The sequence below is a fragment of the Candoia aspera genome, chromosome 3 (assembly GCF_035149785.1).
Source record: "Candoia aspera isolate rCanAsp1 chromosome 3, rCanAsp1.hap2, whole genome shotgun sequence".
Classification (NCBI taxonomy): Eukaryota; Metazoa; Chordata; class Lepidosauria; order Squamata; family Boidae; genus Candoia; species Candoia aspera.
Genome location: NC_086155.1, coordinates 37,477,511 through 37,495,049, shown reverse-complemented (window position 1 = coordinate 37,495,049; position 17,539 = coordinate 37,477,511). Strand labels below are relative to the sequence as shown.

Sequence of the window (17,539 nt, the reverse complement as noted above, 5' to 3'; positions counted from 1 at the left end):
TTTATATGACTGTGCACAATACACTAGCCAATGCATTTTTGCAGATATGTTGTGCAAGCCCAGCTCATGTGATAAATGTAGTTTTGTACAACACCCAAAATTGGTTTCAGAAAACCCTGGTTACATTAATCACAGGCCAGCATGTTGTGAGACTCAGTGTTTGCAACCAATGGAAAATACTTTATTAATTTCAAAACACTAAGATCAGTCTTTAATATGACTTCCAATGGAGAAGAGATTATAAAAGCTGAGTGGCTATCTAAAAATGAATGCAGTTATTTTATATTTTGTTTCAAGGGTGTCACTTAGAATTATGTGGAAATATTAAAGTAAGATGCAGCAAGAGTAGAGTTGAGACCATAGGCTACTTCTTTCTCAACAACTGGTGTCTTAAATTCTAGAATGGTTGCATTTGACTCATCAAAAAGGACCAATGAAAATACTTGGCCTATTGTTTCACAGTGAAGAGAAAGCTTGAAGGGTTCTTGGAATGATGGAATCCTGCCACTTACATAGAAATCTGGAGTCCTTCAGGGGCTAACATTCCAAACTTCCTGCAAACTTTGATCAGAAGGCCTGCTGTCTGACAGATCAAAACAAGGAGAAAGGCTGATTTCAGCTTATCCAAACTGCTAAGAGATTTAATCTGAGTAAAGGAGCATGCCATCATCGGCCTGCGTGAAGGACAACCACACTAACGAAAAAAGGTGAGCAGAGGTTTCAATTCCTTGCTTCGGCCAAATACAACCGGCAGCCATGTTGCCTCTGAAAACGTTAAGTGAAAGCGATTATTTGCGATGCCCTCAGAGGTGAGGAATTTCGTCTGTGCAAGAAACGAGTGTGGCGGCGAGTCTGGCAGCAACGCTGACTCCACTGAGACCTTTTCGGTGGAATTAGTCCGAATAAATGGGCCCAAGACTGCAGCCGGACTAAGGACAGAAGTGCGGAAAGCCGCGAAGCCCGACGCTCCTTTTAGGAGTCCTATCTTCACGTGGCAGGTGATCGGTTCTAGGGCGAGCTTTCCCGCTCGCGTTATCGGCCTGCGCCTGCCGTCCCAAACACACTTCAGCTCTTAGGGAGTTTGGCTACTCCGTAGAAAACCAGCACAAGAAAACCGAGTAGATATTCAGTTTGTTATCGCGCCGGGCGGGTCGAGAAGAAATTCGCCACAGCATTTGTGGCTATGGACACTAGAGAAAATGCCCCCGCGAGCTCCTAGATCAACGACCGCGCCACCGGGCCTCTTCCACAGACTCGGCGCGGGGCAGCACACCTGGTCACGTGGGTTCCCATGATCCTCTCCATCTCTTCTTCGGCGCTCGGCTTCCTTCGCCTTGCCGCCCAGAGCGTGCGGAGCAGCTTGGTTTCCGCACTCGGCAGGTTCAGCCTGAGTGGGGCGAGGGGTGCGGAACGGAGCGGGAGCAGCTGGGTTGAACCGAGGGGCCCTCGAGGGCGCGGCATCTAGAAGAGAAGCGGGGCCGGGGCCGGGCTGGGCTCGCTGGCGGGTAACGGGGACCCAAGCCTGGCGGAAGCGGAGGCTGAGTGGCCTGGGGGCTGCCCGTGGGCTGGCCGGCTCGACAGGGCCGCGGCGGCCGCGCTCCCCCTCGCCCAGGGCTAGGATGCGCCCGCTCGTCCCCCGGCACCGGCAGGCAGCTCCCGGCCCGGCCCGCGGCTGAGACACCCCGAACGGCGGCGAGTAAGTACCTTCCCTGGGGCGGCCGTGAGATGGTAGGGTCAAACGGGACAGGCCGCTGGGGAAGCGCTGTAGCCCTGACTGGTTAGGTCAGTGACCGCCATCTCTCTTGGCGACTGCTGAGGCCTGCCCGGGAAGGCGGCGAGCGAGCGTCGTTGCCAGAAGTGAGTAAATTGTAGTAGGTCGGAAGGCCCCATGGAAGACAGTTACCTTCGGCAGATGATCAGCTTTCTCTTTTCCCCTAATACGCGCATCTGTCTTTTTCCGTTTTCCAGCGACTTAAACTTAAATAAAGATAGATATTGGATTCCTCCATTCTTTAAACTTGTTTGTTCCCCCCTTCTTAAATCGCTTGGGCGAATTTCTCAAATGTTTAAGGTGTAAATTGCGGTAGACATTCCGAAAACGTTCTGAAGTTGTGCGCATTGGGCAATTTTGTTGAGCTGAAATTGAATTGAAACTTACAAAAATTGTGCAGAATTAGCAATTAGCCCGAGCGCGTCTCACAGAGAGCCAAAAAATATCTTCTCGGGAAGCATTTAACCCCCCCCCCCATCAATTATGTTGTTGTTATTTTGTCATAGCCCAGTAACTTAGAATAGTTGCTGAATTTCCCAGTAATCTTATGACAAACTCCTGGTTTATATCTGATAGTTGCATACGAGGTATTTTGTATGCCTTGTGGCATTCTCTTGTTGTAATTATAATCTTTGTCAACTTGCCACAGAAATTGTAGCTAGAACCAAAACAGGTTTTCATTAGAATGTCCAGATAGTACCCCAAAAATGTTCGTTTAGAGTAAGAAGTAGCAGCTAGAGATTTTAGATTTAGTCCTACAATATACCGTATAAGTAACTCATATTGAGGCATTCCTCAGTTAATTTGACATAACAATAGTAATTGTTTAGACTCTGAAATTTTCCACTTATGTTGCTAGGATTAGGTTACTATAGAGTGACTGTGTTTATGTAAGATGCTAAGCTAAAATGTGGTTGACTAGTTATTGACTGTGTGTTTGAACCAAGCCAGTGTGATTATTTTATGGTACAGAATGTTGTATGAACCCAAGCAATTGGGCTAATTCAGTCAACTGGGTGAGAATGTTGTACATAGCTGGTGTGATTGTAAAAATGCTGTTTTGTTCACTAGTAAAATATATGTGGTGTAGCACTTAAGGTATTGGGATGGCACTGGGGAGACATATTTTCAAGTCCACCTTCAGCCATGGAAGCTCATTAGGTGAGTTTGTGTGAGTCACTCTAAGCACAGCCTACCTCACAGGTTTCTTATGAAAAAATGGTAGGAGGCAGTACTCTGTGTACTTTCTTAAGTGCCTGAATGAATGCTGGGATATAAATTTAACAACTAAATGAATATTGCAGTAATAGCTACTAACAATTTGGTAGATAAATTCGTGGAAAATAAGGCTTAAATTCCTTTTTAAAACTGCCGAAGTTGGCAGCCATTCCGGTATAATGAAGCACCTTCTACAAGTTATATTTTATGTGAGTTTTTTCTTTTTGACAAGATTTTCCTAACTATTTAGCTCCATTGAACAAATCTGCTCCCTGTCCACTGGCTTTTACCTGTTATGTTGTTTGCTTTTGAACAAAATTGCTGTACAGGATCAACATTTTATCTAGTCCAGGACTCCAGTCTAATACTCACTGATAAGCACTGTGTTTGTGTTGATAAAATAACTGAGTAAATAGTTTAAAAATTACCCGTGATGCAGCACTAACTGAACACTATCTAGGTCACTATAACCTGAAAAGCAGAATCTTCCTCCTGTTGAGATCACACCCTTACTTCTTTAGAATTATATACAGGTTGCTGTGAATTTCCATTTTTGAAAATATTGGAGAAGTGATAGTAGCAGCAAAATAGTGTTTTATCTTGGTAACAGTTTGTACTTAGATCTATTTTATAACATAATTGATGCTGATGTGGCATTAGATCTAGCTTATATGCAAGGGAGGGATTTATGACAGTTTCCTGGATACTGCAAGTATTCTGCTGAAACATGTGTTGTGGTTGTTCTTCGAAACTTGATACAATGCCTTTAGTAGAGCAGTCTTCATTTCTTGGAGCCGGATTTGATTTTCTTGCTACTGTTTTTTACTCATTGAGCCAACATGCTATATAGACTTTTGGAAAGGATGTTAGCTCTTCAAAATACTGGGTTCTGTGCCAGTATTCTAGAGAATATGTACATGTTGCTGCTGCTTTTGCTTTACATGAGAAGTTAATATAAGTCACTGGTATCTGATTATAGCTGGGTATATAGAAGAAGGCAGTCACCTCAGTAAAGGCTAATTTAAACCTGAATTGTATTACATACAAGAAGCTTGGATTATGTTCACTATTAAAAGCTAGTGGTTGTTGGGGAGAGGTTCAGACTTCGCAGTAGCTTAAACAAATAGATTAATAACTAAGCTTCTAAAAGTCCAAACATATTCATGTCCTCAGAATTGGGAATAAATATAGTTTACTGACAGAGCACTTGTCTAAGGTTTAATTCTCTGTTAGAGCTGATATTGATAGAATGTGGAGCAAGAGATAACATTTTTGCTGGGGTATTAGAATATCTAGTAGAACAGTGGATTACTAACATGTAGGGAGTTGACTGTTCTTCTCCCCCTAGAGTTGGTGATGTTTTGTTGTATAATGTATTGCTGTAGTTGGCAGTCAAAATTGGATTTTAGTATTTAAACATTCTGGAAGTTTCCAAGGAATATTCTAATTTTATATTAGTGCAGTTCACATACAAAATTAGATAAATTAAGCAAGTGCAATCTAGAGGTGACTAAACATTGAAACTGCATTTGAAATTGGTTAGTATGAGTTAACTGCACTTTTTTTTTTTCATTTTAGTAAATAGAAATTTCTCCATTCCCATTTTTTACACTGAGTGTACTTCTACTGGTCTGTACAGATGGCATAAGACTGTAGAAAGCATTTTAAAGTGAATTGATGGAGTTTTAATGACACTGCTGGGAATCAGGATAGAAATAAATTTGTATTAATTGCTGCAGGTAGCATCAACAGCATTGTGAATGAATTTCTTTGTTTAAATAGGAACGTTAGTTACAAAATAAGATTGTTTTATTAGCTTTACAAATCAAAATGCATTTATGGATTGACTATGGAGTATTGTCATACTAGTACAAATACCTTGCGGAGAACATGGATTGTATAGCTGTGGACGTGTGTGGCATATATCTTCAGAATTTTTAAACAGAATTTCCATAAGTTGGCTTTTTTAAACCAGAGGAATAGTTCTTGATTATTCCCACCTTATATAGATGCCTTTATTCTGGGAAAAAGCCAAATAATTAAAGCGTACATTTTAATTATTAAAGGCCCAATTAATGTAAATAGGATACTAAAACTTCCTTTTATTTAATAAGAGATACTTAAGCAAAATGGTTGATTCAAAGGTAGCCCTGTGGTGGGTTCTGCTTCTTCCGATAGACTTGAGGCAAGTACTTGTTAATTGTTTGAGTTTTTCTTGGAAAAAAACATAAATTGGAAAGTTACAATAATTTTAGCAATTTGATAATCAAAATAGTATGCAAGAACACTGACAACACACCTAGAATAAAAGTAACAACTACCAAACAGCACAACAGATAGGGCAGTTTTATAAATGATATTTTTAAAATAAATATTCATAATTTTCTAACTTAAAATAGCACTTACTTTCTAAGAAGTGGTAGTAGCTTTTGTTAAAATCTTGTTGAATTATAGAAAAAATCCAGATTAAAAAAAAATCTTTATCTTGTATTAAAAACCAACTGATTGATTTAAAAAAACCTTATTTTGGCACTTTGCTGAGTAGAAAATTTGATATTGTAAACTTCTAAGATGTTTCCTTGGGAAGGCTGGCTTTCTTAGAGGAGCAGTTGTTAGGGAGTAGTGTGGTTCCATTCCATAATGATTTTATTTATCGTATTTCTTTACCACCCATCTCGTATTGCAATGACTTTACTGATAGATGGTTGGCATACTGGGGAGAGTCAGTTTAGATCGTTGGGTGGGTTTATTTGGTGGTTTATTCATTTCATGTTGTTTCTATCCAGCTGCAATCCAGAATGACTCTGAGCAGCTTGTATGATATAAAGAACTTTAAAACATCCATGGAAAGTATTAAAATAAAAACAGAATTGAAACTGATACAATTACACAATTATATGTTGTGTGCAATAGTAGATAGGAGAAATTCTGTAACATCTAAGCAGATCATAAATACATAAATATTAAATTGCAAAATACCTTTGTTTCCTCAGCTACTCATACCTATTCACTCAAAATAGCTTTGTGAATATTGTGTTTGTTACTTCAAAGCAGTGATTGATTTCCTTCAATATCTGATTATACTCATTATACTAGAAGTCAGTATCTGACTCTTATCATTTTCCATCCAGAATAAAAAGTTACTGATTTCCCATTATTTCTATATCTCATATATGTCAGTCAATTGATATTACCAAGATAAGCTTTCATTGACAGCCTGTTCAGTGTAGTGGTTAAAAGCATCTGGCTAGAAAGTAGGAGACTGAGTTCTCCTGGGTGAAGAGAGCTCTAGGCACAAAGTCAGCTGGGTGACTCTTTAAGCCAAAAGAAAGAAGACAGTGGAAAACCACTTCTGAAAATATTGCCAAGAAAGCTGCATGGATTTGTCCATGTAATCACCAGGAATCAAGATTGACTTGAAGACACAATACATACATGCGTGTGTGCACACACACACAGCTTTACCTGAAAGGTAACATTTTGTACATAGTTGTAGGAAAATTATGGTTAAATTTAGACCACCTTCCCCCACTGTGCCACTGAAATATGAACTTGGACTCTTCTATCCTTCTCTCCACAGGGAACAGGAAGAAGGCAGTTGAATATCATTCCAGTTGAACTGGATTTTCCCCTCTCCATAGATGTATCTATTGCGAAGAAATGCTCTTTAGGAGTGATCCTAGAATAATAACCATAGCTTGTTTTACTGTGATTGTTATCGCTTCTGAACAGCTTTGGTAGGATGCCTGGTGTTTGAGATGCTAGAACAAAAATTGTATGACTTCCTAAAACAATAAGTTTAGCCCTCTGCTTCTGAAATACATTTGGCCAATATTGCAACAAGTGGCCACTGCTTTGATGAAACTGGAAAAATAGGATATGAGTGTAATTACTAATAACAAATTTGGGGAAATGAGTGATGAATTGGCTATTCCTACTAAGTGGCGAAAGATTTGTGATTTCTGTCCCTGCCAAGAGTGACATCTTGTAACTTGATGTGCATTATTTATATATTTGTTTGTTTGTTTGTTTATTTTTGGTGATTGATTAGCTCTTTGTTTCCTCTAGGTATGGCCTCACAGCTGCAGGTGTTCTCACCTCCATCAGTATCTTCGAGTGCCTTTTGCAGTGCCAAGAAACTGAAAGTGGAGCCCTCTAGCTGGGATGTTTCAGGACAGAGTAACAGTGACGAGTATTACAGTCACAGCAAAAATCTCTCTGGTGCTCAAGGGCCAGCAAGCTCCTCTCAGCAGGTAGCAAACTTCAGTATCCCTGCTTATGATCAGAACCTCCTTCTCCCCGCTCCTTCAGTTGAGCACATTGTGGTTACAGCAGCAGACAGTACAGGCAGTGGTGGAACAACATCCTTCCAAAATAGCCAAGCCCTAACACACAGGGCTAACATTGCTTTACTGGAACCATATCAAAAATGTGGCTTAAAAAGGAAAAGTGAAGAAGTGGACAGCAACGGTAGCGTGCAAATAATTGAGGAACATCCACCTCTCATGCTGCAAAACAGACCTGCGGTGGGTGCTGCGGCCACTACCACCACTGTAACAACCAAAAGCAGCAGTTCCAGTGGCGAAGGTGATTACCAGCTAGTCCAGCATGAAATCCTTTGTTCTATGACAAATAGCTATGAGGTCTTAGAGTTCTTGGGCCGAGGAACCTTTGGACAGGTGGCAAAATGCTGGAAGCGCAGCACAAAGGAGATCGTTGCTATCAAAATCTTGAAGAATCATCCTTCTTATGCCAGGCAAGGTCAAATTGAAGTGAGCATCCTCTCTCGGCTGAGTAGTGAGAATGCTGATGAATATAACTTTGTCCGTTCATATGAGTGTTTTCAACACAAAAACCACACATGCCTGGTGTTTGAAATGCTGGAACAAAATTTGTATGACTTCTTAAAACAAAATAAGTTTAGCCCTCTGCCTCTGAAATACATTCGGCCAATATTGCAACAAGTGGCCACTGCTTTGATGAAACTGAAAAGCTTAGGTCTAATACATGCTGACCTGAAGCCTGAAAACATCATGTTGGTGGATCCTGTGCGCCAGCCATATAGGGTCAAGGTCATAGACTTTGGTTCTGCTAGTCACGTCTCCAAAGCTGTGTGTTCCACTTATTTACAGTCACGCTATTATAGGTAAGTACTGTATTCATTTTCTGTGTTGAACCATATGTTTTGTATCACAAATCTTGAATCAATTGATACTTTATAGGTAAGTGGATGTAATTTGACTCACTGAGTTAAAAAGCTTTTTGTAAATGAAACACTTTCATGTCATAGACAAGACAGCTCAAGCTGATTTGATCAAAGGTCTCTTCCTTGCCACTGTGTCAAAAAAAAAAAAAGACTGACCTAAATAACCTATTCTAGATATGCCCAAGATCATAAGCGTTTCCTTCTGGCCCCCATTTGATGTTCTTCTTTGTTATGGTTTGAGATGGTGTGAGATCCTGAAGGAGGGTTTTCCCATAACCTAAGCTCTCCAAAGAAGGATCATCCTTTTGTTCATTTGTCAGGCTACATTTGATTATATAAACTAGGCAGATGAGCTTATCTGTGGTTGTGTAGCATGTCCTCTTAATTTCAGTGCCAAGTTAAAACTTGCATTTTGTTTCATCGATCAGTTCAGCAACATGTAAAACTTATCAACACAGGTATTTTAACATGTCATACTAGATTATTTGCTGTTTGTGTGCATTTTCAGTTGTAGTAATTGCAATGTTTTATGTCTGCTCTTGTATATTTTGCATATTTTTGTTTTCATGCCATCTGATGGTAAAAAGAAGAAATTATTTTTTAAAAATAAAGTAGCTATTTTTGAATCATGGATTTGGGTATTAGCTTCAGGAACCATGGATTAATTGAATCTTCCTCAATCTGGTATTTTGCAATACTACTGCCATAATCTAGTACAGCAGGCTGGGAATTATGACAGTTATAATTCTACTCATAGAAAACACTAGGATAGGGGAAAGTGCATTAGATGCTAATAGGTTGTACCTGAATTTTCATTGTTGGAATTGTAATATTTGTGCCAAGCACAACATTTAACAGGTGGTTGAAATAAGTGAATATTTAGTAGGGGCCAGTTTGCTTGTATTCAGAATGATTATCCATCTAGCGGTTAAGGCAATAGGCTAGAAACCAGGAGACTGAGAGTTCTAGTCCTGCCTTAGGCCTGAAAGCCAGCTGGGTGACCTTGGGCCAGTCACACACACACAGCCCAACTCACCTCACAGGGCTATTGTTGTGGGGAAAATAGGAGGAGGAAGGAGTATTAGGTATGTTCACCTCCTTGAGTTATTTATAAAAATAATAAAGGCAGGACGGAAAATAAATAATAAATAATAAAAATAAAATAACATTTCCCCATTTTTCCTTATATGCATTCACTTCTTAATTGCCTATGAGTGGCCCTGGTTTTGATATCATGTGGTTGTCAGCATTCCTTCTTACAGTATCTCATGGCAAGTAGTCATTTCAGGCCCTACCAGTAGATGCAGTTATGCTTTCCAATATAATAGTAGGAAAGTGACCATACACAACGTGACCTAAAAGATACCTTATCCAACCGTGCTCTCCCTTTACTTGAGGGTGCTGTAGTCTCTTAAAATCAGATACTTTGGGTTTAGTGAGCACATTATCAGTGTTTTCACAAAATGCCCCAGTGTCAGTAGGGCCAGTCGCAAAACAACAAAAAAAAGAGAGAGAGAGAAAACTGGCAGTACTGTCCACAGTTGCCTCTAAACCCCTAGACTGTTATCTTCATTAAAGATTATCTTATGTCTAGGAAGTTGGGGAATTTCTAAACAAAACACTGGACTCCAGGCATTTTTACTTTCTTAGATAATTTGAGAGGTCCTGAACCATTCCTCTAGGTACAGTTAGTCCTGGAAATTGAAATTTTGCTTTACATTAATTACTGTTACTACTACTACTATTACTTACTGTTATTAAAGTCAGGTAGGATTGGTAATCTTCCGTACATCAGGAAAAGAGATTGTGGTCATAATGCATATAGAAATTAAAATACCCATTCCTGTTCTAGTTCTTGTGAAATCTGAAGTTGTCACTGGAACTACCTTTCTAATCAAGGAAGATTTTCAATCATACTAGAGTAGAGCCGTAGTTCTAATTAAAATCTTAGTTTAGCTTAAGAGATTCTGAGATGGAGGTGCAACAAATGACCAACGACTTCTTTTGGGCCTCTGCCATTTTTTGTTGGTAGGGTTGACCAAATCTGTCTCCTTGTCCATGTACGCAAGAAGTGGGGATGTGACCAAAAAGAAATGGGAGGTATGCCCTGCATCTGTGCTTGGTCCTCTGTGGCCAAATTATAGATCTGTCAGTCCTAGAATAATAAGAGTGCAATTTGTTTTGCTAATATATTGGAGAAAGGAAAATTTAAGAGTGGTGAAGTATCAGTACAGTTGTTTCCTGTCCATAACCACAGTTTCACAAAATGAGAAACATAGCTGCTGCTTTTTAGGAAAGAAAAAGCAACTGTGCAGGTATTAGGTCTGATGAAAAGGTTCTAGTATGGAACCATAGAATTGAAGCAGAATTGTCCTCCCTAAATGTATGTTGCCATTCCTACATTTTTGCTTTGGATAGGATGTGTGTTCTAACACTACTTTTTTGATTAGCAGTTGGACCAGCATAACTGGTAGTTATTTGAAATGTGATTTCTTTTCCTCCAAATATCTGATGCTTACATTTCTATCTGTTACTGTGTAAAGCACGACACAGTTGGAAGTCATTGATAAAGTGTACTGTGCAAAAATAGGATATAGTAGGATACCTCTCATTACTAAATTTTGTAAGAATCGAACTATAGACAGTATGCATAAATATAATTCGTTGCATTAAACAATTTTCACTCTACATTGTGAATACTTTATTCTTGAATCTCAGATTTACAAATATTGTCAAAGTGAATTTGTCTTCTGAATTTTTTCTAATTTCTGACTGTCCTAATGTACACGAAGAAATAATATTTGTTAGTTGTGATTACAGGTAATCTTCACTTAACAACCACAGTTGAGGTCAGATTTTCAGTTGTAAGTCGTAATGGTTGCTAAGTGAGTCCAGACTTGTTTTTACGACCTTTTTTACTGTGATTGTTAAGCAAGTCAGTGTCATTAAGTGATTCAAGATCGGGGCTTGTGGTTTCCTTTGGTTGTTAAGTGAATGGTGTGGTGGTCAAGCGAATCAGTTACTTTGCCGTACTGTGCGGGATGGAGTGTGATAGTCATATGTTTTCCACCAAAACATGACTATGGAAATGCTTCTGTGGCTACAGTAGTATTATTTTCACTTAATATTACTGTTATTTTTAACTAATATTACACTATTAATTGATTATTAAAAACTTTTACTGTAAGGTCTTCATTGGAATCTTTGTTCTACAGGACAATACTAAACAGGTTTAAAGGCACTGTACAGTACTATAACTTTTTTTTCCTGCTGTAGTAAACTCTGCAGCTTTTGTTACTGTACAGTGCTGTATATAAATCTGATTTTTATAAAACAACTGTTTTAAAAACAATAAACCAGCATTCAGTATTGTTAAAAATAATTAAAAATTAGACAGGCAGAGGATGGAACATGCATGCCACCATACAAATCTCTACTTAAGTTAAACAAAAACTGGAAAAAAATTAAAGGGAAGCAAAGGTCAGTACTTACCTTTCCTGTACAGTAAGGGACATGCAAGGCTCCTTCTGCCGGCTGCTAAATCACAGGAAGTAGTGCAATCATGTGTTCAGGCCTGCTGCCTGGAACTCCAGAGTCGTAAACCTGGAGGACTTCCTGGTACCAAGGGGCTGTCATGTGACCCAAAATTGCTGCCACTTCCGGGATGGCCAAATCTGGGCCACATGATCGCTGAGGCCTTGTGAGGGTCATAATTTCGGCCCCAGTCAGAAATCTACTTTTGGGGTACCATCGTAACTTCAAACAACCTTTAAGCAGCCACTTGGTAAGTGAAGACTACCTGTAAGTAGAAAGTACAGTACATAGAAGCCCTGAATGTTATAATTCCACTTTTCCTCTGGAAGAAAACTATCCATTTTCCTTTTCCCTTTACATTAATTATAGGAGAAATAATGTCTTTGACAATCAGTAGTGTCTCTAAATCAACTGCTTGTTAATATTTTTTTCTATCTGTTTTTAATTTGTTCAACTTGCAACAAACACTATGCTGATAAGGAGATATGGACATATAAAACTGATCAGTGATCAGCACAAACACTATATCCTACAGGTAATCCTTGGCTTATAGCCGTTCGTTTATTGACGGTCCGAAGTTACGACAGCCTCGGAATGGGTGCTTTACAGCCTGTAAAGCACTTCTGAGCATCACAAAAGTCACACCCCTTCCATGGCCACACAATCGCATTTCAGGCACTTGGCAACCAGCTCAAATTTATGACCAGTTGCAGCATCCCATGGTCGAGTGATTATGTTTTGTGATGCTTTTTGCTGTTTTCCAGAAAAAAAACCCTTTGGGGAAGCTGGATTCATTTAACGATCACCATAAAAATGGTCATAAAATTGGTTATTGTCATGTGGTGACTCAACTTATGACCGCAATGACTTACGATGGAAATTCCAGTCCCAATTGTGGTCGTAAGTCGAGGACTACCTGTACACCCCATATGCTGAGCATGTGTATTTAAATAGTATGTTTCTGCAATCAATTCTTTCTGTGGCATAATTACGTTCCAAAATTGGGCATTTGAACTGTTTTTCAAATGATTAAAAATTTCACCTCCCAGTTTAATACCTTTGTTTTGGAAGATCCAAACTCTTACCAACTATATACAGAGCTGAAACAGATAGGGGCAACATCTGCATATCACAGCAAGCCACAATTACTTAAAATTCTTTACTGTTTTTTTCCAAGAAAAAGGCTAGTATGTTACCTGATCTTAATAAGAGGTACCTCATTTCTTTTATTTGATGCTTGCTTATTTATTTACCTAACATATATGCTCCCATCAAAGCATCGTGATACATATTTGTTCCAATTAGATACTTAAGTATTATGTAGTTGAGAGTTTGCCAAGCTTGTTAATTAGAATAAAAATAGTTGTGACTGATCCTGTTGGTCATTGACAGGGAGCAGATGAAATAACATATTCTAGCACAGTCATTTTAGTCTTACTGGCTTGTCATCATCTCTCATATCTGCCTTACTGGCATAATTCCAAGAGTTTTGGAAGAGTCTGTAGAAAGCACATGACTGGTATGTTCAGAAGAGGACAAGTGCTAATTCATTAAATTCCCTGTCTAGCCACAATATATAACAGATGTCTAAAATAGACTGTAAATCTTAGGGGGAAAAAACATTTTTTTTCTGTTTAAAAAAAACAGTATTAATACTAGTATTATGTTGTATATATTTGTACAAATCTTTTAAGGATACGAACTTACTGATATTATATCTATTCTGTCACTACTTCTGCTCGTGTACTTCTATCTTCTTACAGAAGTGATTTGCCTTGATTTTTTCTAGATTTATTTTCAGACTTACGTAATGCTAAGAATAGACATTGTACCAAAACAAACAAAAAATAACAAGATCCTGTTAACAGCTTGCCTAAGGTTTTTAAATATGTCATGAATCTCAGGTTAGTACATTTAAGGTGACTCCAGCTTGCTGTTTTGTGAATACAAGGTTTCCTTTCATTCTCAGAACACCAAGCTAGAGTTCCTTCCATTTGCCAAAGTTGGTGGGATCCAGCGGAGGCTTCAGAGGCAGCAGAGGTTGCAGCAAGATAAAACACAATCTTCATTAATTTCTCTCTCTCCCCCCACCCTCCCCCACAGGAGCAAAAGAGACCACCATTGGATGGTCTTCCAGGTTTCCAGAGTAGTTTTTAAGCTGGCATTGTATGCTGTAAGGAAGAATTCGTTTGCTTCCATCTTGCAAAAATTGAATTCCATTTGATGTGGGTTTACATATCCTATACATCAATTGTGGCTTGTTTGATAAAGCTATGGTTAAAAATCCTGGTTTAGTAAAATAGGTGAATGTAGTCTTACACGTCCAACTTGAGACAGGTTTGTTTCACCTTTCTTTGCAACTGAACTTCTAAAAATGGGCAGCAACATATTTCTGATATGTTTGATTGTAGTTTGCTTAAATAAGCCATAGTTAAGATTAGCCACAACTCTCCTAGTTTGAATTTCACAGGCACAATGATAATCAAAAGTAGAATAAAATTTTTCAGACCTCCTCCTCCTGGCTTTATTAGGGAAAAATAGCAATAGAAAGTCTATATTGGAATAAGCATCCTGGTGTCCTTCATATGCTCCCATTAGCCACAAAGAACATGGTCAGGGTTAAGGTATTGTAAACGCTATAATCTGGTATATTTGGTGGGTATCAGATTTCCTGGTTTTGGATTTAGTGTAAGATTCAAATGCTGCCTGTGGGAAAAATGGCTAAATGGACACAATGTTGTCAATAAGACCTCATTCCAAGCCTTTATTTAGAAGAAAATTTAATTTATGTGTTGCATTAAAATATTAACTTTTTATATTGAAAAGATTTGGTTGCTGGGCAACATTTCATATGCATAATAAGCTAAAAGAGTCTTGCAGAATCCTAGACAGATTTCCCTCCTTGCTAAAATACCAAAGCTTGGTATGCAGACTTACTTTCTTTTATACTTATCGGCTATAGCTTTGTAAATCCCTTTCATATAAACATTCTTTATACCTCATTTAAGATCATGGATATAATAAATTGCAGCTAGTTACCTAGGTAAGAATGAGAGGAATTTAATCTTGTCTCCCATAGTTTGATAGCTCCAAATCTACTGGACTGATAGTTACTGCTATCTTTTGTTAGTATATTGGACTGGTGCTGTGCCATCAAATGTTTTGTGGTTACTTCCTTTGGATTCTGTTATCATCCTGTGTTTTCTGGGGAAATATGTATTGTTCTGGAACATTTTGCATGATGATTAAATTATAGGAAAAAGAAAGAGCAGGTTACACCAGTCCTCCTGAGAAGCTGAATCCATTAGGCTTTGTTGCTCCCTCTGTGGACATTCAGCAACTATTCTGCTAAGATATGGCAGAGGGAAGGAAGGGCTCCTGTACTGGGTTGCTTCTTTTTGCCTGGGTTTATCCATGTGGATATATCAGAGAAAAAATTGTACAATATAAAACCATGTTCACATGGTACCCTGAACCACAAAATAGTCCGCTACATATTAGCCTAATGTGTTAATGTGGTCAGTTTAAATTAGGCTAATTGAGGAAAACGTTGATCATGGGTGAGCAGGTTACATCGAGCAAGCCATTGTGTGACATAGGAAATTTCTGTTCTTCAATTTTTATTTACACATGTCTGAAAATTAAATGTAGTCCCTAAAGTTGTAAAATAGATTATATTTTTTGCATATGAAAAATATTCTAGAATTCTCACTGACCAATGTTTTCCACCTTTGCAAATTTATCACTTCTCATTATCACCACCTCCTGAACCAATACACTAAGGTAGGCAGGAGTGGTATCATGTAAAACTGGGATGTGGGAATTTGGGGCCCTCTCGCCGTTAACCATGCTGGCTGGGGCTGGTTGCAGCTTCTGGTTCACTAGCATTGGAGAGCCACAAGTTGTCCAACCCTGATCTAAAACAGCAGTAGTAAGAGTCTTTTTAGTGAACCAAAAATTCTTTGAGCAATACTTCTTTCTTCTAGGACTTGTCTAGAAAAGTCTCCTTCCCTGTTTAAAGGGTTAGGGTTACTGTATTTGTGATGGTAGTAGTTACTAACCAATTCCCTCTGTTATCTCAGTCCTGTTTGTATGTTGAGCTACTAAAGAAGGGGAAAAAATTATCTGGACAGGCTTGAAATGGAAGGGTCAAGAATAAATGTGTGTATTTTATAGCCTGAAAATCTATCCAAGTGAGTGCAAAGCTTAGGGATTGTATCATCCTCTGGTTGGTGAAATTGTTGGGCCATAACTTAAGTAAGTCTGAGGGAAAGGGGTAGCTGAGATAAGTTATAAATGAGGCAGAAAGCAGTGGTTATGGTTTCTTAAAAGAGAGTGAGAGTATAAGGAAACTGGGCAGAGAAATATAGAATTTGGGTTTGGTGCTCAACTATAACCCATATTTATGAGATTGCTGATCATGTTCTTTTTGTTGGTGGAAAATGTTGCTAGTGATAAATAGTAACAGCAGATTTAGCAGTGAATTGTGTTCAAGTTGATGTTTCCTGCCTAGGCTATGCTATTGCATTGGGCTTTAGACCAATTGACTGATACCAGATATAGTGAATTGTGTGCCAAATAGATCAGGACATTCTATTGTTTTACAGTGTTTAAGGTTATGCTGTATTTTAACATTTTGAATTGTTCCTAGTTATAAGTGCATGAAAAATAAAGCTACTGTTACTACTGTTTTCAGAAATAATTCCAAGTGAAGTCAATGAGATTTACTTTGAAGTGGGCATATCTGTTATCTTTACAGGCATAGGCTGGTTTTGCTAGAAATTGTCTCTTCCAATTTAACAGGATGTAATCCATGAACTTAGTGGGATATACATCTAAATATATTTATGTCAGATTACCGTAACTGAATATCCTTGAATGGAAAATTGTACTGCCAGTGGTATGGAAAGTATGTGCATCAGTATTCCTGCCTAAATAAGAAAATAAGAGTTTGTAGATATCAGTATCAATTTTGACAAACCTCAGCTATTAGTCTCTTGTAGCATAAATATCCAAAATTCTTGCATCAATGTAAAGGTTAAAAATGTTGGAACTTCTGGTTGGTCAGAGCACAGTTTATCAGAAGCTATATATCTTACAGTATGTCCTAATATATTTTGTAGTTTTCAAGGTCACAGAATGATTTGCTACTTTTGCCAGAACTTTTATGTATTTTTCCATGGAAAAAAATAGCGGGTTGCTGTAGAAAATTCTGACTGTACACATGATAAACTTTTAATTGTCACTCAAGTCAGTGGGATTTGTGAATCTGTTAGTAAATTCTGAATAATAAATAAAACATTGCATTATTTTGCAGAGCCCCTGAAATCATCTTGGGTTTGCCATTTTGTGAAGCTATTGATATGTGGTCACTAGGATGTGTGATAGCTGAGTTGTTTCTTGGCTGGCCTTTATATCCAGGAGCTTCAGAATATGATCAGGTAAGTCTCTGCTGATGTTTGGGTCACTTTTGTGTGATCTTATGTTTGGGGCTGGTTTCAGGTTGCATTTGCTTTTTATAGAATGCCCCAATTCTCAGTTTTCTGGTTACTACAGAGATATGCTGATATTTAAATGTGCAGTCTTTAAACTACTATGGTAGGGATTAAGTGTCATTGAATCCAGTAGGATTTGCTTTTGAGTAAATACTACTTGATATTTGTACATGCGTTAAATGAGAGCCATTTAAGTCATTGGCACTGGACTTTTGCTCTGGAGAGCAATTGGTTGGGTTTCATCAATAAGACCTATTCTTCTCAGATTGCTACATATAACCTCTTTGTGGTTAACATATTATTACTATTTTTGGT

General features: G+C 38.4%; 1 protein-coding gene across 4 annotated transcripts in view; it reads left to right on the top strand.

Annotated features, from left to right (window-relative positions):
• Positions 1-1,352: 1,352 nt before the first annotated feature.
• Positions 1,353-17,539, top strand: part of HIPK1 (homeodomain interacting protein kinase 1) — a 43,307-nt gene continuing 27,120 nt past the window's right edge. For 3 of the 4 annotated variants that reach the window (XM_063297400.1, XM_063297399.1, XM_063297398.1), the window contains exons 1-3: positions 1,353-1,696; positions 7,058-8,135; positions 17,047-17,170. In XM_063297400.1, the coding sequence (XP_063153470.1) occupies positions 7,060-8,135; positions 17,047-17,170 (1,200 nt within the window). In that variant the 5' untranslated portion in view covers positions 1,353-1,696; positions 7,058-7,059. The remainder of the gene's footprint in view (positions 1,697-7,057; positions 8,136-17,046; positions 17,171-17,539) is intronic. The other variant, XM_063297401.1, reaches the window with a different exon arrangement.